The 20316-nt window shown below is 39.3% G+C and overlaps 3 protein-coding genes across 9 annotated transcripts in view; 2 read left to right on the top strand and 1 right to left on the bottom strand.

The window, feature by feature from the left end:
- chrm3b (cholinergic receptor, muscarinic 3b) overlaps positions 1-9149 on the top strand; it is a 31138-nt gene extending 21989 nt beyond the window's left edge. For both annotated transcript variants that reach the window (XM_051417152.1, XM_051417151.1), the window contains exons 3-6: positions 787-944; positions 2870-3165; positions 3580-4301; positions 4385-9149. In XM_051417152.1, the coding sequence (XP_051273112.1) occupies positions 787-944; positions 2870-3165; positions 3580-4301; positions 4385-4905 (1697 nt within the window). In that variant the 3' untranslated portion in view covers positions 4906-9149. The remainder of the gene's footprint in view (positions 1-786; positions 945-2869; positions 3166-3579; positions 4302-4384) is intronic.
- The window catches only part of LOC127373071 (uncharacterized), a 395753-nt gene that overhangs the window by 363979 nt on the left and 11458 nt on the right, over positions 1-20316 (bottom strand). The window contains exon 2 of one of the 6 annotated variants that reach the window (XM_051417161.1): positions 11013-11102. The exons of the other annotated variants lie outside the window; for them this stretch is intronic. The gene's annotated coding sequence lies outside the window, so the exon portion shown is untranslated. Of the gene's footprint in view, positions 1-11012; positions 11103-20316 lie in introns of those variants that run through there. 6 annotated transcript variants of the gene reach the window in all.
- LOC127373084 (uncharacterized) lies at positions 16720-19824 on the top strand. The gene is made up of 4 exons (XM_051417184.1): positions 16720-16898; positions 17684-17839; positions 18178-18267; positions 18424-19824. The coding sequence occupies exons 1-4, from the start codon at positions 16743-16745 to the stop codon at positions 18736-18738; spliced, it is 717 nt and encodes a 238-aa protein (XP_051273144.1). The 5' UTR covers positions 16720-16742; the 3' UTR covers positions 18739-19824.

The following is a 20316-nucleotide window of genomic DNA, read 5'->3' as shown; positions in this document are numbered from 1 at the left end:
TACACCAATAGTGACTGATGATGATGAACATGAAGAAGACGATGACAACGACAACAGCAACGATGGGGGACAATGAGTAGTGACAACAGTAATAATAGTAACTGTAGTAATAATAATATTAATGATAATAATAATAACAATAATATCAGTGATATTAGCAATGGCAGTCAAGCAGGACCAGGCAGGAGGCTCCACCAGTATCCATGAGAACCTGCGAGACGAGAAAGCACAAGAACTCCGGGGAAGAAGTTAAGTTAGTAACATGCATTAATGGGACATGAATGAGTGCAGAAAGAGAGAGAGAGGAAGAGAGGAGCTCAGTGCACCATGGGAAATCTAGGTAGTCTAGGCCTATAGCAGCATAACTAAGGGATGGTTCAGGACTCACCTGATCCAGCCCTAACTATAAGCTTTATTAAAGAGGAACGTCTTAAGCCTACTCTTAAATGTGGAGATGGTGTCTGTCTCCCGAACCACAACTGGAAGCATCCAACAGATGAGCTACTGTAGCTCAAATTGCTGAAAAGATTGTGATGAAGATGATGGTTCTAATAGAAAGGTATCAGAACACACAGTGCATTGCAGTTTGATGTGTATGGGGCTGCATACCATTATGACCACCAGGTACCCAGGTGGTCATAATGTTATGGCTGATCGGGGTATATACACATATTTGTGTTTGAATTGAATGTGGCCCTCTACAAAGTTTATAAAGAACCTGATGTGGTACTTTGAACTGTGGCTTTATAAAAAACAAACAAAATACTTGTTTCCCCACTTTTTCAGGTGGCTCGTACCAGGAGTTGCCCACAGTATCTTACAGTGGGTGGAAGCAACATAATATCTCAAGGGAGGGAGGAAACTTCACTGCTTCACCAGTTAATAGGACATTTATACTCCCTGCAAAGGACTTTGACCCATTAGGAGGACATACTATCTGGCAGGTAACAATCAGCTGTGGTTTTACCACACTTCTACTTTGAAATATTTTAAATTAGTGCTTTGGTGAAACACACAGCAACACTGAACAAGCCATCAAAAAAGTTAAAAGTTTAAGTTCTAGACATGTTTACTTGATACTGCATATGGCTTACTATCTAAATATGCAGATATGTGACACTGCAGGTTGAAAGCACTCAAAAGAGATCAGACAGGGTATTGTTATGGACTCACTGTCCAAATTCCATGGCTTCTCTAGTGGAGAATTCTTACCGCCAGACAAACATTCAGCTGCACTCAAAGCCATGGAATTTATGGCTCATTTGAACCGGTCGCTTACAGTTGGTGTTCCAAGATAAACTTTGCAGGACTTAAGGACTTAATTCTTTTTATGTTACAAAACTACTTCCATAGGTCTGGTTAAATATTAGACATCCATTCATCCACAAATCCACCCACCCACTCATCCATCCACCTATCCATTTATCCATCCACATATCCATTCATCCATCCATTTGCATTAAAAAAAAATTATGATAGTTAATAAGAGACAACAAAAGCTGACTAGAAATGCAATGGATTAATCCTTTAATATAATATTCATCCAAGCCTAAAAGAGAGAAGAAGTAGGGCAGCAGAATGCTACTAATTGTCCAGACCACTGGCAATTTAGTACAAGCTAAGCAGCAGTTGTCTTGCTCTGACATGGTTTAAACCAAGGCTTCTGAAATTATAATACTATATGCCTATAGCTGGATATTCACCAAAGACTTGCGAAATGTGTGTCAGACTACATTTACATTTTTAAAATTGAAAAAAAAAAACCATCTTTGTCAGCATAAAGAGGTTTACTTATTGATAATAGAGGTCTGCTATCCATTTTCTTATGCGTTCCATTAATGTGTTCCAGTTTTGAATTTACTCAGTTTACCTAAATCCCATACTCTCAATTTATGGTATCCAGCATTCCAGGGACCTCATGTATAAACAGTACGTACACACAAAAAGGTTGCGTACGCTGGTTTTCATATACACAGTAGGATGTTTATAAATGAATGTGACGTGAGGGCGCAAACTCTAGATCAGCCGTGAAAATGTGTGGGCTGTGACGCAAACTCTTGTCTGGCTCAGTAACTTGCCAATTTAAAAGTTAAAGTACTGAAACTCGCCAGCTGTTTCTCAATACAATTTTCAATCCAGATACTGTCCAACTCGATATCAGATTTTTTTTCTTTATACTACCACTGACTGCTCTTTGCTTTCTACCGCTCTGTGGATTTACACTTGTTGCTTATTGCAGAGGACAAACCACCAAATAAAATATTATTTATGGCCTCCATCTAAATGATCAGCACCTCGATCTCACACTCAGTGAAGTTTTGGCCTTTGTGATTTGCACAGAAGATGACAGCAGGGGCGTATATTTATATTTATAGTCATTTGCATAGTAATTTATGGGAGTAGGCGCGGTGGGGTCAGTAGCTCGTTCACATGTGGTCAATTTCACCTTGATTGGGATGTATAAAGGAAAGGTGCACAGGACCTGGTGTGCGCCTGGTTTTATGCATGTGGAAATTTGTTTGCATACATACTTTTCAAGTTTTGCGACTACACCTCCTTTCAGTATGAAAACCTTGCAGTCTTTTATACATGAGTCAGTTCGTTATGACAAAGGTTCCGAGACTTCTGACAATATCCTATTTGGCATTTGCTGCACAAAAGCATTTTAAGTTTTGAGACACACTGTTCTTTTATTAAGTCATAGCCCTCTAACACCCAAATGTTTGCTCAGCTCAGTGATGTTTTCAAAGCTAACATTATGTGTAACACTACTTGAGTGAACACTTGGATTACATTTTGTGATTTTGAGTTATTGAGTTATAGCAAAATAAGTACACATTGGTTCTTTCTCTTCTTACCTCTTTTTCAGGTTATCGTAATTGTCTTCCTCACCGGATCACTCTCTCTTGTTACTGTTGTTGGCAACATCCTAGTGTTGCTGTCATTCAAGATCAATAAGGCACTGAAGACAGTGAACAACTACTACCTGCTTAGTCTAGCATTTGCTGACCTGACCATTGGCACACTGTCAATGAACCTGTATACCACCTACATCATAATGGACCAGTGGGCTCTGGGGCCAGTGGTCTGTGACTTGTGGCTTGCAATAGACTACGTGGCCAGTAACGCCTCAGTCATGAATCTGCTTGTTATCAGCTTTGACAGGTAGCAGAAAATGATTTATTAGAATTTGTGTTGATAAGTTAAAAATGCCTAAATCATATATTGTTGATATTACCTTCATGAAAAACCTATATAATAAAGGGTTTATAATATGAGGTTATTCTGATTACTTAGAAAAGGTACATTTTCAAATGAATTTTCGCATTGAATGGCTCAGAGTGTCCAAATCACAAAAAACATACATTTCCATGTGGTATCATTATGGCCTCATGTCAAAAGCCATCGGAAACAGGACGTATTTAAAGTCCCTTGTGTAGAATCTTCTAAAAATACTGTTAGTGGTAATATCAAGAAGACTGGGTTGCAAGAAAGACAATGTTGTAGACAGTAATGCATGGCACAGTTACAGGTAAACAGTTTGTGTACAGTTGCCTACTTTCTTTATGTGCTTCTTAGGTATTTCTCTGTGACCAGACCTTTGACCTACCGGGCCAAGCGTACAACCAAGCGGGCCATGACCATGATTGGATTAGCCTGGTCCATCTCTTTTATTCTCTGGGCACCAGCCATCCTGTTCTGGCAGTATATTGTGGGTGAGCGGACAGTCCAGCCTAATGAGTGCTACATCCAGTTCCTGTCCGAACCCATCATTACATTCTGCACTGCTATTGCTGCATTCTATTTGCCAGTAACCATTATGGCAATTTTGTTTTGGAAGATCTATCAGGAGACAGAGAAGCGTGCTAAAGATATACAATGTCTCAAGGGATCTGGGTCAGGCAACAGCCCAAGCCTGGCTCAGAATCAAGGAAGTGGTAGTGGAAGAGCTGGTGGACTAGGAGTGAGTAACAGCCAGAAGGATTCGTCAGCTATGCAACGCCAAATGAGCTCCCAAAGCTGCAGCAGCTGTGAACTAAATCAGGTGGCTTCAGAGAAGAACAACAATGACAATGCCAGCATACCAGGAGGAATGAGAAGCAGAGGGACGTGTGGCGGGTTCTACTTCCAGTTTTTATCACTGTTGCCATCCAAGAGGTCCATCAAAATGACAACTACAGTGAGCGAGGCAGAGCAGAGCAGCTGTGACAGCTTGAACAACAATGAAGGTGGCGCCTTTGAGGACCAGTCAGGTTTAGAGGAGGAAGCTGACAGTTCAGGACCACCCAGCCCTCCTATAGGTTGGATATAAGTGCTCTTGTTTTCATTATATGTAAAAAGAATACAAATAATTACTAATCTTTCTGTCTGTCTGTCTCTCTAGATGATAAGAAACTTAGAAAGGTGAAGAAAAACAAGGACAAGCAAACATCATCATCCAACAAAAGTAGAAAAGGGTCACAGTCAAACCCTGTCACCTCATCACTTGCTGACCAATCATCTGCAGCCATCACTATAAAAGATGCGGCGATGGCCAAACGCTTTGCCTCTAAGGCCAAGACAGAGATCAACAAGCGCAAGAATGAAAAAAAGGCCAATGAGAAGAAAGCAGCACGGACACTGAGTGCCATCCTGTTTGCCTTCATTACAACGTGGTTACCATACAACATCATGGTGCTGGTCAACACCTTCTGTCAGGACTGTATTCCAGAAACTCTATGGGCACTGGGCTACTGGTTGTGTTATGTTAACAGCACAGTCAACCCCATGTGCTATGCCCTGTGTAACAAGACCTTCCGCATGACTTTCAGGGATATTTTGATGTGCCAGTGGAATCAAAAGAAGAACAAGCCTCATTTTCATCAGCGGAAGGCTGTGGCTTTCAAGAAAAAAGACCAAATGTAGAATACAGTGGCAAAATTATTGGAATGATCTGTGTTTAAAGATACATTTGCTGATCTACATTTAGAGTTTGAATGTGAGTGAAAGAGAGGAAAGATCATGAAATGAATTCTATATTCTATAAAAAACATTTAGCCTTACAGGAAGTTTTGCCAAGCAAGTAGAGAGGCCAAAGGCTAGTCTATTTGTCTGTCCATGATATATTGACAGCTACTAGCCATATATAGAATCCTACACCAGGTTAGGTAGCTGTGGGAACCTTATATGTATCTATTTTTAACATCTAAACAGCTTAATATTATCAAGCCTAATCATCTGCCAGAATTGTTTGTTTTTTTTGTGTGTGAAAGCCACAAGCTCACACATCCTCTCTGAGAAAACATGCAGCTACAGCAGGAGCACAGGTGCTGTGCCAGTTGACAAAAACTTTTACAATACCACAATTTTAAAACTGTCAAAACAATGTGGCCTCTAGTCTGGCACCAGCATAAAAGTTCAAGATGTGAGCAGCCGGATTAAAAAAGTGATATAATAATAGATTGGGAGGAAGTCACAATGCATCATTTCTAATATCTTTGCATTGGTAAAATCCAAATTATTCATATACAATGATTAGTAAAGGCCTTTCTTATATAGAAATGTAAGCATAACATTTTAGATTTATATTGATTCCTCCTGTCTAAACTGTTTCTCCAGCTGCTTAAAGTCCATATGAAATGATAATTGCATTTTAACCTTTAAGATTACATCCTCAGTTGTAAACCTAACAATTTATGCCAAAAAAATGAAAGAAGAATCAATTTCTTTGTATTCTTATATCAAAATGCATTAAGTTTGTCTTCCTGTCGAACAAAAGATTATGTGTTCTTACATAAGCGTGAACCAACCAATTTCAACCAATAATATCATGACAATGGGGCACACAGTAGTCTGGTAGAGTGTATTGGCTAGTTCTTTCCACAGTGGGTGGCCCAGGTTTGATTCCAGCCTTTGCTGCATTTCGGAAGGCTGATTAGGCCATGCTGTTCACTGGGAACTCCCAATCTGGCACAGCCTGCTAATAGGACCGCCATAACTGAATGGCAGGGGCAAGTAACACACAGTCACTATAATTCACCGTGATTCAAGTTCCTCCCTTGTGCCATGTTTTGACAGGAAACACGTAAATATGTGGAAGCAAATAACACTGTGCTTTCATGTGGAAGAACCAAAGAAATGAAATCAAACTATCTGTACCATATTAAATTGCATGGCATCATATCACTTTGCATCACATTGAATTGCGTTGAATCACAGTGGGTTGAATCAAATCGTTGTGAATCACACTGCATTGCAATGGGGTGAATTTTATCATATCACATTAGTAGTAGCAGTTTCTTTATATGTATCTTTAATGTATCAGATAATTGGCAATGCATCAAGAACCATATCACACTGGCCTGAGTGATGCACATACCTACCAATTACTGATTAGCCTTGAAAAATAGCAAAATTATCAGTACGTATTTTGTTTTTTTTACATTTTCCTGGGTGTAATGAATCCATGCAAGCCTTGTAGAGTGATTAGCTTGGCTTTATATTTATTTTCAGTTACAAATTTAAGCATAGATGTATGTAATTATTTTCTGCTCTATAGAATAGAATAGAATAGAATAATGCAATTGTAATTTAGTGTAGTTAAGCAAGTACACTTCTTGAATCCCTTGTGGGATTATGTGTCAAAATAAAAGCAACCCAACTTTTGTTGGTTTTTAATACAGTTGAGAGCTTAGTTTATGCATGGCAGTTTTGGTTTTCAATGTTACTTTTTTTTTTATTTTAAAGATTTTAAGTAGGGTATTTTCTGCATTTAGTCAAAATAAATAAGAAAAGAAAAAAGACTTCTGAAAACAATGTGTGCCAAGAGTTCCCAGTAAAAAAGCATTACCACTTAACACTTTTGGTAATGGCATTGTAATTAGTGAACTAGGCATAACTTTATTTTTTATACAAATACATTGTATATTATTTAATGCTGACTAAATCAAATCGATTTCCAGTTTACTATCTATTGAAACTTCTGAAATAACAAGTAAACATTATCCAGCTTTTATTAGTTTCTTAATTTTCATTCTGTGTGTCCATGAACAGCACAACCAGAAATACTATGAGTCTGCATTTTGGCCTTTTTATGAACACAGTTTGTTATTCTGGTTTGTGCAGTTTATTTTGTTATATATATTTTTTTCCCTCCCTGTTTGCATACTCAAAACTCTGTTCGACTTAAAAGGGACACAGTGTGCCCGTGTCCCTTTTTAATATCAGAGTGGTCAACTTTGAAATGACTATGACTAAACATTAACAAAGGAATTTATAAATAAGTTGTATTCTGGTTGAGTTGTGTTCAGGGTGAGTGATTTGACTAAAAAAGTAAAAACTGTATGCTTTTCTACAAACCCATGAACATGCTGTGCTGTCTCTCTGTGTATCCAGTAATAACTGTTTAAAAAAAGCCCTGTATGTTTGATTTTACAGTAGTTAGTTGAATTGATGAAAGAGATACTGCAATAGTACAGAAGTATATTGCATTACTTAAAAAAAAAAAAAAAATCTACTCTGTTTTTCTGAATTAAGAACTTATTAACTCGTAACTCATGTGTCAGCTGAAAACAGACATTAGCTGTGGGTTCATGAAGCCTAATGTTACTCTACACATCTGTGGTTTATCAGTGAAAGCAGTTTTTCCTTGCCCCTGTCGCCAAGTGCTTGCTCATGGTGGTACTGTTGGGTATCTGTAAATAATGTTATAAGGAGTTCGGTCTAGACCTGCTTTATTTGAAAAGTGTCCTGAGATAACTTCTGTTATGAATTGGCGCTATACAAATAAAATGTAGTTGAATTAAATTGAATTGAAGTGTAAGGATTTGTAGACTTGAGTCTCTGCTGACAATGATAGACTGACAGATAGATCCATGTGTCTCCTCTATGAAATGTCTGTATCCTCACTGCAATGCATTATTATAAACTTTGATCAACTGGTGTGGGATTTACACAGATTTTTTTTTTTTTATTGTCACTAACTTCTCTCATAAACCACAGAAGTGTAGAGCAACATTAGGCTTCATGAGCCCATAGTCGAGTGCCTGTTCATGTATCATTGGCACGGACGAACACCTCTCTCCCTTTTCTGGTTCTCCAGCGGGGTATCAGTGTTTGAAGGATAGGCAACACAGAGACCTGCATGGGCCCGCTGGAGCTTGCAGGTAGCAGAACATAGGATTTTGGTTAGGCTCAGGGGCATGGAGAGTGTGCTGGAGGTATCTTGTTAATTCAGGGGGAAAAAATTTTATTATAAGACAACACGACGTTAATTTAGATTTTTTTTTTTTTACAGTGAATACAATATGTATGTATGTATGTGCAATAGAAACCGCAAGGTTTCCTGCTTAAACACATGTTTAATTTAGCACTCTCTTACACACTTACTAACTGGACCCAACTGTTGCCAGATGAAATGGGGCTATCCTTTCAATAAATTAAAATCAAACACTACAGAACACAGCATCGTTTCTGATCCGCCTATGCTGTTTTCCACTTACAATATGAGTATATTTTTTAAAGAGTCACTGTTCAATTCAATTCAGTTCAATTCAATTTTATTTGTGTAGCGCCAATTCATAACAGAAGTTATCTCAGGATGCTTTTCAAATAGAGCAGGTCTAGACAGATCTCCTTATAACATTATTATCTGAAATAATATATATATAGTTTTGAAATACTCTGCACTTGCGTGTTAACTAATGTGTAAAGGTTCCCTGTGGAGTTTTAGACCCTAGTAACTCAAAATATTAGATGAATGAGTCCCATTTATTTCGCTCATGCGCGCAAGGACGCAAATGCAGGTGACACAGTTTTCCTTATGGTGTTGCACTATCCAACTAACAGGTGGCGGGAACATGTCAAGATATGCTGCAATGCACCAGCAAAGACAGCAATGAAGATGGCTTGCTAGTAAACATGGATGCACAATTTAGGATATAAAATACTATAAAAAGTATTTTATATTCTATATATTTAGTACATTTTGCAAAGAGTTTGTTAGAGCTCAAGGACACACAATGCATTTTGGTGAGTAACACTGAATGCAAACATTGCACCACAGTACATGTGTCCACTTCAACTCTGTACACAAAATGTTTTGCATTGATGTTAGACATGTTTATATGCGTTCAAGAGCAATAAAATGAAATAACATTTTAACATATTAACCCATGATTGCTGAAATTGTGTGAAAAGGCAAATTCAATTCAATTCAATTTTATTTGTATAGCGCCAATTCATAACAGAAGTTTTCTCAGGACACTTCTCAAATAGAGCATGTCTAGACCGAACTCCTTATAACATTATTTACAGAGACCCAACAGTGCCACCATGAGCAAGCACTTGGCGACGGGGGCAAGGAAAAACTGCCTTTTTAAGAGGCAGAAACCTACGGCTCTAGGTGGGTGGTCGTCTGCCTCGACCAGTTGGAGTGTGAGAGAGAGAGAGAGAGAGAGAGAGAGAGAGATACAGAGAGACAGACAGACAGACGCACAGCAACAACAGTAGCAACAACTACACTAATAGTAGTGACTGATGATGATGAACATGAAGAAGATGATGACGACGACGACGACGACGACAACAACAATGGGGGACAATGAGCAGTGACAAAAATAATAATAGTAACTGTAGTAATAATAATAGTAATAATAATAATAACAATTAAAGCTGCAAGCAGCGATGGATGGGACCTTGCACTCGGGCGTGCTGCGGCCGCGTCACGTGCCGTCGTAACACGTGCGAACCACGACATGACAATCTCACGTAAATCAGCTCAAAATCGCCACACAGCACTTACTTCCTGTTTCCACTAGGTGGCGCTCTGACTATTACCAAATATTATCACATAGACGTGTTCAGGGCGGGACTCGAACATGTGAAGTTTCATTGCAGTCGGATCATGTACGCAGAAGTTATGGCGAATCCCTCTTTCATGGCGAAGGTTTGAAATTGGATGCCACGGGATGCCACGCCACGGGCACAATGTTGGACAAAAAAAACTGACTACACTGACCAATTTTTGAAGTAGATCCAATAGAACCTGTAGGAGGAGTTAGTTAAAATAGAAGCCCTGAAATACCAAAAATGACATCACAGTATGACATTCGTTCAAAATGGCCAACTTTGACGGCACGCCACAGACACGCCCTTCAACGTACAGTCATAAATAGCACAACTTGTAATCAGCAACATTATTCAAGAGTACTGTAAAGTTTTGAAGCAGATCTCATAAATTCCCTAGGAGTTTGTTTGTTCAAATACAAGACCACAGACTTCAAAATGGCCAACTTTGACGGCATGCCACGGACACGCCCTTCAACGTACAGTGAAAAAATGAACAGCATTCATTCAGCACCATTTTGTGACTGTACTGACCAATTTTGAAGCAGATCCCAGAAATTCCCTAGGAGGAGTTCGTTCAAATGCAAGGCGAAAATTCACCGAAAATGACCACGGACTTAAAAATGGCCAACTCTGACGGCACGCCACGGACACGCCCTTCAACGTACAGTTACAAATTGAACAGCGTTCATTCAGCACCATGTTTTGACTGTACTGACCAATTTCGAAGCAGATCCGATAAATTCCCTAGGAGGAGTTCGTTCAAATACAAGCCCAAAAAGTCAAAATGACCACAAAATGATGAAAATTAAAAATGAAAATTGCAGACTTCCTGTGGGTTTTGGGGCATGGGTCCAAGAGGCTTTTCAGCTTCTTTTATCATGATACACATGGGTAGCAATTTTCGTACATGTGGGCCTTACGTGTCTTGGGGGCTGATTCTGGGGGGCGTGGCTTAGACGTTTGGCGGCGCCCGTGCACGGGTACAATGTCATATCGATATTTTTGCTACGTTTGAATTTTGTGCAAATTTTCATTCCATTTTGAGCATGTTGTGGGGGCTAAATATGCGGTTGAACTTCCAAAGGTATAATAATAATAATTCCTAGAGGAACAATAGGGTCTTGCACTTTCAGTGCTCGATCCCTAATAATAATTTTAACAGGAACAATAGGGTCTTGCACTTGTCAGTGCTCGATCCCTAATAATATCAGTGATATTAGCAATTGCAGTCAAGCAGGACCATGGCAGGAGGCTCCACCAGGATCCATGAGAACCTGCAAGACGAGAAAGCACAAGAACTCCGGGGAAGAACTGAAGTTAATAACATGCATTAATAGGACATGAATGTGTGCAGAAAGAGAGGAAGAGAGGAGCTCAGTGCATCATGGGAAATCCCCCGATAGTCTAGGCCTATAGCAGCATAACTAAGGTATGGTTCAGGACTCACCAGAGCCAGCCCTAACCATAAGCTTTATCAGAGAGGAACATCTTAAGCCTACTCTTGAATGTGGAGAGGGTGTCTGCCTCCCGAACCACAACTGGAAGCTGGTTCCACAGGATAGGATCTTGGTAACTGAAGGCTCTGGCTCCTGTTCTACTTTTAGAGACTATAGGAACCACAAGTAGCCCTGCATTACGAGAACGCAGTGTTCTAGAGGGGTAATAGGGTGCTATGAGCTCTTTAAGATATGAAGGGGCCTGACCATGAAGAGCTTTGTAGGTGAGGAGGAGGATTTTAAATTCTATTCTAAATTTTACAGGGAGCCAGTGCAGAGAAGCTAATACAGGAGAGATGTGATCTCTTTTCCTCGTTCTGAATTAATTGGAGCGTTTTAATGGACTTTTTGGGACAGCCTGATAATAAAGAGTTGCAGTAATCCAGCCTAGAAGTAACAAATGCATGGATTAATTTTTCCTGCATCCGTCTGTGACAGGATGTGTCCAATTTTTAAAATATCATGTAAATGAAAGAAGGCAGTCCTAGAGGTTTGCTTTATATGGGAATTAAATGACACACTGTTAAAAGGGATTTGGGCTTTTAGTCAGAAAGACTATTGTTGTCAAGCTGAGGGAACTCATTGACCATTACAACAAAGTAAGAAGAGTTACAACAACTTCAATTTGAAAAAAGCGCGGAAACTCATTAAAAACTCATAATAATCCGTTCAGTTCACTTCAGAAAATAGGTCAAGGTGGGCATTTCAACCAACACGCATGCGCACGCAATATGACGTCACGCGCAATGTTGAAATCTGAAAATCCGAGCCGACCGCCATCTTTTTCCCTCGGAGCCGAGCCGTCCAAGTAAGTACGTTAAAAATTGTTTTAGTTTAGTTAGTTCTTCTGTTGGTAATGTGCATTGGCCATCTAATGTCTCTCCGTCTCAAATGATTCGTCAACTTAACCTGTGATGAATATTTTATGTTTGTTCGTTTTTCGGAAATACGTTAGCATGTAGCGCTAGCTGGCTAGCGCCGCCGGAGTGTCACAGCAAGTATTTAATGTAACGTTAGGGTTGAGCCTCATATTCGACTGTAACAAGTATTCGGCACCGATAATATATTCTCATACGAGTGAAACAGTGCGACACCTGTCCTCATTATTATGGAAAAATGTGTGAACAGTGGGAACATTTTACCCGGGTCAACCCGCCAATTTAACGTTACGTGACGTAGCGGCTCGTACACGAAGCTTTGCTCGCACTCAATCAACCTGGTACAGCGAGATAACAGAGCAACTCATGGTCCGTGAGGAAGAGGAGTGGAAAAAACATTGACCACCGCCGTAGTGTATGGACTATATTTTTTGTGTAGAGTTAGATGCTGTATATGATAACGTAGGTGATTGTTTTCATGTGCGTAGTGATATGTGTGCCGTTCCACTCTGTATCCATGGCAACGCGCAACAGTGGGGGTGAACAGCCACGCAGGCCGCCAGCTGGAGATCAGACGTAGGTTTTTTGGCCAGTGGGAAAGGAGTCCTATGCCGTTTGAAAGCGGGTCGACCCGCGTTTAAAAAAATAAAAAATAAAAGTATTTGATACTACATGAAAAATACTAATGCAATCAAATCAATTTTGCTGATAACGGTTGTTTATGTTTTTTTTCTTTCTTTGTTTTTTCTGTACAGGGTTACTTCACAAAGTGTAGGCTGTGCTGTTTGGGGCAACTGCCCCTCAATGAGGTGGTCCTGCAAGTGTTGCAATTTCTCCTCGCCGAACCAACGTACACTAATTGTCCATTATAAACTTAAGCACTGTCATCAGGCAAGGAACTGTCCTCTTCCCTGTGTCTATGCAGACTGTGTGTGCTCCTTCAGGACAGAATCATCTCTGAAAAAACATTTAACTAGAGACCATAGTCAATCCCGTTCAAAGCAGGTGACTGCAAGGTTAAATTGTGAACTGTGTAATTTTTCAGAGACTTGTAGTGATACACAGTATTTTGCACATTTGAAAATACACATACACAATAAGGAAACTGTTAAATGTCCCTTTAAAGACTGTAGTTTTCAGTCAAGTGTGTACAGTACTTTTCGTGCACATAAGAGTAAGAAACATCACCTCTGTACCGTTGACAATTTTCGAGAAAACCTGTTTCAAACTTTTATTCAAGGCACTTCAAACTCTGAAAGTACAGACTTTGAGACACATTCAGACGATCTAGACTTAACAGATGATTTCATAGAGGATCAAGACCTGCATGATTTACTTCAACACAAAGTTGCATCTCTCTTACTGCGTATGCAAACAACTTTGCATGTGTCTAAAACAACAACTCAAGAAATAATAAATGAGCTTTGTAGTATTAGCTCAGTTGTAGAAGAGTGCACATCAAAAATAATTGAAAGTGTACTGATCAAGCATAATTGTGCAGTAAACAGTGCAGTCACTGCTGCTATAACAGAGATAGTTAAAAAAGTAAACCCCCTAAGTTTCTTGTCGAAAGATGGGCCTTTTGGCTCTGAATACAAAAGAGCAACTTTTTACAAGAAACATTTTTAAGTGATTGAGCCGATTGAATATGTTTTAGATCCATCTTCAAGACGGAAATTTGTTTATATTCCGGTTTTGAAAGTCCTGACAGAGCTGTTAAATCGTAATGACGTGTTAGATAAAGTCTTGGAGACAGGACATATTGAAACAGTTGAACACTTGTCTCAGTACAAAACATACAGAGACGGTCTATATTACAAAGACAATACTTTGCTCTCGTCAGAAGATCTTAGCATTGCCCTAGGACTGTATATAGACGACTTTGAAGTTTGCAACCCACTAGGAACATCAAAAAAAAAAGCACAAGGTCTGTGCAGTCTATTGGGTGATTTCAAATTTACCTATACGATATAGATCATCTGTACAGTCAATCTACCTCGCATGTCTGTGTCATAGCAATGATGTGAAGAAATATGGGTATGGAGCCATTCTTGAACCACTGATAAAAGACCTTGAAGTACTTGAGCAGCAAGGATTGTATGTTCAGAAATTGGGAACAACTGTTAGAGGTACTGTGCTGTATATGTCTGCAGACAACTTGGGGGCCCACTCACTTGCTGGGTTTCATGAGAGTTTTAATGTCGACAAATTTTGCCGGTTTTGTTTAGCTAGTCGACAAGATATTGACATTCACGAGGTAAAGGAGAGCGTATTTCCACTCCGGACAGTTGAAGCTCACAAACAGGACCTTCTGGAATTAAACAGACATCAGTTAGTTTCTGTGAATGGAGTAAAGAGTGACTGTGTTCTCGATAGACTTTCTCATTTCCACACAATCCAGGGCTTCCCCCCAGATTTTATGCATGACCTTTTTGAAGGAATAGTGCCACGGGAATTAAGTCTATGCATAAAGTCTCTGATATCCAAACAGTACTTTACAATAGATGAGCTGAATTCCATCATTGAATCCTTCCCTTTCAAGTTTACAGATAAAACCAACAGACCTCATCCAATTTCAAAGTCTTTTGCATCGAAAAAATCTATCGGTGGGAATTGCCACGAAAACTGGACACTATTGAGACTTCTGCCGTTGATGATCGGTCACATCATACCAGAAGATGACAAAACTTGGGGGATTCTATTAGATTTGAAAGAAATAGTAGAGCTTCTGGCTAGTGGACATTTTTCAGAAGAGACATTGGCATACTTGGAGTGTAAAATCTCCGATCACAGGTGCCTATTAAAAGAGGTGTTTCCTGATATCCACCTCCTGCCCAAGCACCACTTCTTGGAACATTATCCTGAACTGATTCGGAGATTTGGTCCCCTGGTTGATTTCTGGACCATTAGATTTGAAGCTAAGCACAGCTTCTTTAAAAGGGTGGTGCATGATTCTCACAATTTCAGAAACATCTTGCTCACTCTATCAACAAAACACCAGCTTACTTTAGCTTACCATCTAGACTTGCCAAGTCTTTTCAGACCTGATCTGGAAGTTGGACACACTGCAGTTGTTTCACCTGATGCGCTCGAGCACTCCATGAGGCGGGCTGTAGAGCTGAAATATGGAAACATAAGTCTTGTGTCTCTTGCAACCCATGCCTGCCTTTATGGCACAAAGTATTCAGAGGGTATGTTTCTGTCTGTGGGGCACACCAGTGGCATCCCTGACTTTGGGAAGCTGGTTAAAATTGTAGTTGTTTCCAGCAAAGTGTCTTTCATCATAGAACCATATCATGTATGGTACATGGAGCACCTGCGGAGTTATGAGTTGATGAAAAAACAGTCTTCTGAACTGCTGATTGTGGAATTACACGAACTAAATGGATATCAGCCCCTGTATCCATACACAAAAGGAGGCAAACTGATGGTGACACCAAAAGTTTTTTGCTTCATTAAGGTATAGTTGAGCTGTTATTTTACTTTAAATGGTGTGTTCCTCTCCTTCATCTGAAAGACATATGCAGTATGTTCATAAACGTAAAAACGGGTTTTAAACAGAATAAAATGTGTATGAATGTTCATGTTTATTAACGTTTCTTTATTGTTGATTTTGTCTTTTCTTACATTCTTTTTTTCTTCATCTCCAGAGACGTCCAGAGAGAGAGAGACATTCTCAGTCACAAGAAGATGCTGTTGCGTGTCATAATTTCAGCACAGGACATTAGAAAGCTCCGCTTGGACTCTGTTCCAGATTCGGTTGACGGCCTGAAACTGGTGTTGAAAAACAAACTGCACTTATGCTCTTCATTTGAGCTTCAATATGAAGATGAGGATTTCAAAGACTTCTGTAACCTCACGTGTGTTGACGATCTACCAAAGGAGAAGGTGACATTGCGAGTCGTTTTCTGCCCTGTCTCTTCAGACTCAAGTTTGGACACTTTTAGCTCTGCTGTACCATCATCTCCGGCAGCATCCTCTTCAACTTATTCATCATCTCCGACGACATCCTCTTCATTGAGCATCCAAACAGAGGGCTTTGCAGGTCGGCGTTCACAGCAATGGCCAGCGCATTTTCCCATTCCCACCTTCTCATATGATGTTGAGCTGAGGCTCAGGCAGGGCAATGAAGCTTTTAGAGAAAGTGGAGCACTTCTATCCATTTCAAGGGACATGAAGTCTGAGATTCTGCTCAAACTTGCTGAAACAATATATTCATTCATGACCTACCCTACACTTGAACATTTTGGATGTGTAGCCAAGGCACTTGTTGAAAAACACCCTTGCCTTACAGAACCTGGCTCCACATCTGGATGGTATGGATGGAAACACAGCATAAAGTTCAAGATGGGCAATTACAGACAGAAATTGAAAGGTGTGGGCTGCCGAGAACTGGAGGTTAATTCTGAGAAAAGAGGTGCTGGGGACACGCGAGGGAAGAGAAACAAAGTAAAGAAACCTAGACGGTCTGAAACAAATTTTCTTCCAGATCTCCCCCCAGGGAAGAGACAGTAGAAGTCTTGAAGAAGATAGAGAAAAGATGGTCCAGGAGATGAGAAAAACAACCCCAAACCTGGCCTACATCGATGATGCAATGAATGCCACATACGCACTGAGAAGACAGGAGATTGTTGAAGAGGAGCCACCTGTGGCCGAAATGAAAGTCAGATGGCCTGCCCTTTTTACTGAAAGACAGGTAAAATGTGTACATTTTTTCTTAGTCATAGCAAAGTAGTAATGTTGTATTGTGTATATTGCTGGGCTCTATGCTAACATTCCTCCCATGGAGCACATGTGCTCCTAAAGTGAAATATTTGGGAGTAAAATTAAAAATTGTGTAAGTAACATATTTATGTAACCCTTAAATAAAGTTGAGGGTCAAACGTGACCCATTTTTACATTTGATAACAGTAAAAACACCCTCAACAATTCACCTTATACCTGTAATTTGATGGCTTCTGATGTGACCCAGAATATACAAACATGGAAATATTTCATCTTTTTTAATCAACAGACGCAAGCAATAACTTGCTCTATGTTATGACTTACACAATATTTGACACAATAAACACAAATTGATCGTTCCTGTAGGCCACTCCTATATATTATATTAAATAATGCTTGAACTGATATGAATTACATATTTTTATTTAACTACCTGAATCATAGTACATACTGATTTGTTAAACTTACAGCCTTGTTACTTAGCATGTATGAATTATCATGACAATATAACAAAGCACTGACATATCAGTCTGATGTAAAAATTAATAAAACTCAATAACCTGTCACACAAGCCAATCTGCAAGTCCGAAGACACAGATCGTTGAGGTTGAAGTTAATATTAATGAAATATGCACCTTAAGACAGGTCTCCACTGTACGTCACATGTCTGACAACATGTCAGTTGTAGTGCTGAAATGTGAAAATAAAGGTGACTTTTAACTTGAACTAAAACTGTAATGTTACTTCTCCACATAGATCGTCAAGGAATTCACCAGGCTCATGTCAATGGACATCAATAAGTTCTATGACGGTCTGGACAGCCATCTGCATAAACTTCTTCAGTTATACCGGTTGAAGCGCTTCGAGGAAGTTCAAGAAATGACATCATTAATGGAGAGTCTCGACAAGGATGTGAGTGCATATTTGTTGTAGTTGTGGTCCACATTAATTGTGCAACCCCACTGAGGAGAGGGACCAGGATGTAGATTATGACAGACAGTAAACCTCCTCTAATTAATGTGCTTAGATAGGCACTTTGATACAGACTGAATGAATAAGAAAATGAAACAACATAGCTGGCTCTGTAAGATGGAGGGGATGGAGAGAAACTCTGGGTTTGTTGAATAATATTTGCCAGTGTGAAGGTCAGAGTTACCTCTCTTGAACTGAAAGCTCAGTTTCCATCATTTAAGGGTTGACAAAAATCAGAGTTCTGATATCAACTGAATTCACGTATCATGTTTTTGCAGGCATCAAACCAAAGGAAGAGAGCAGCAGCTTTGCAGGGACTGCCATGGTACATGAAGGAAAATCCTTCTACATTGATGAAGAGATGTGAGGTAAGCAGCAAAGTGTTGTTCAATGATACAAAAACTAGTTCACAATGGGCAGGGTTACACATATAATTTCAGGCATCCTCTGTGTGGATACACTATATAGCAAAACATGTCTAAAGCACAGGCACCTTTTTGTTTTATGTTTGTTTTTGCATGAAGCCAACAGATCCTGGGGAGGACGTCATCGAGGGAATGGTGATTGGAATCCTTTTGGTCGTTGAAGATGTGAAGGAGCCCCTTCCAGTTTCCTACTACGATGTTGCCATCGTCATCGAGGAAAAGATTGTCATGCGTCATCTGGGTGATGTACCCAACGCTTTTGTGAACCTGATGGGCCTGCTGTACATGCTGAACCTTGACTATCCAAAAGATTTGAAATATACTTTTGAGGTGATTCAGCGCCTGTTCATGGGAATCGGGTCCGAGATGTGCACTCCTAGGGTCCACTCTCTAAAGAATAAACTGCTCAGTTAGAGGGATGGCTCAGGAGGATGTTTCTGCATTTGGCCCTGAGGAAGTGTTCTCATTTTTTTGCCATTTGTCCATTGCACTATGTAGTAAGAGGAAAAGAAATATAAAGCCCTTCTGTGGGTCACAGTTTTTTATGTTTTCATGTTCTAACAGATCTCTATTGCTCTCTGTGGAGGAAATGTCTCTTGCAGACACTAATTTGTATTTTATATTGTAGAGCAAACATATGAACAGAGTGGAGGAAGTTTCTCAGAGAGATACAATTTTATATGTATATCTTTCTGCATTTTACTGCAACAATGCTGAACACTCACTTAGAATGGATCAAGATGTAGATGTTGATCAAGTCACTTAGAGAGTTGTTTTTTTTTTCCCCCTCAAAGGAAGGATGCTCTTTTTTTTTTTTTTTTCTTACAAGCGGGACACAGTGTAATTCAGTTTTTGACCAGACCTTAAAGAGTCTGAAGAGCATAGATGTTTAAGAGGGTGTGAAAGCTTTTTTTGTCTGCATGTCCCAGAGGAAGAATTCTCATTTTTTACACTATTTAGTAAGAGGAGATGAAATGTATTGCCCTTCTGTTGGTCACACAACCTTGTTTTCATATTCTGACTCATTTCTATTGCTCTGTTTTGAGGAACACTAATCCATGTGATGTTACAGAGAAATTGTCAAGAGAGTGGACATTTCAGTAATGTTTTAATGTTTTCATTTTCAACATTTTGATCAACTTTCTCAGATACGTTTTTTTAGTTTTTTATGAATTTCTTTCTGCAATTTACTGCAGCAACTCTGAACATTCACTCAGAATGGACTCAGTTGAACTCGGAGAGTTATTGTTTTTCCCCAAAGGAAGGGTGCTCTTCTTTTTATGTATTATATTATTATTTATGTGTGGGACAGTGTAATTTCAGTTTGTGAGCAGCCCCAAGCAAAAGTGTGTTAGAGGGTGAAAAGGCTATTTATTTTAACATGTCCCAAGGAAGATTTTATTTTTATTTTTTTGCGTCTCGACATCCATTGACTATTATTTTGAAGCAAGGCTGGTTGAAGTTGGACTTGTTGGGGTTTTAATAAAGGTCCTTATTGAATTGTCTTTTCAGCTATTTTTTTCATGTGTTAACATTTAAGTTTGACTGGCTAATTTCTGTAAACTCAAGTAATAGAGCATGAGAAAAAAATAATGTTTCCCTAACTTGATAAAATAAGTTCAACCAACATCTTTTTTATTTCTCTTAAGTAATGTTTTCCAGTCCACATTACTTGATACAGAAAATTGAGTCAACAAATCGCGAGTTGTATCAATTATGTATTCCATGTTGAGCCAACTTGATTCACAGTTGTAGGAACTTGATAAAATAAATTCAACCAACATCTCTTAAAGTTATCTCAAAAAATATTTTCAAGTCCAACTTACTTGATACAGGAAGTTGAGTCAACAGATTGCATGTTGCATCAACTCGTGTTTTGAAGTGTAATAAACTTGACACTATAAGTTGACTCAAATTAACTCAGTCAAAGCAACAAGATGACTTGACTTAGTTAAGTTGAGTCAACTAATCTTTTTTTACAGTGCATGTCCT

Source organism: Dicentrarchus labrax, unplaced genomic scaffold, assembly GCF_905237075.1.
Source record: "Dicentrarchus labrax unplaced genomic scaffold, dlabrax2021, whole genome shotgun sequence".
Classification (NCBI taxonomy): Eukaryota; Metazoa; Chordata; class Actinopteri; family Moronidae; genus Dicentrarchus; species Dicentrarchus labrax.
This window is presented reverse-complemented; position numbering and strand designations above follow the sequence as displayed.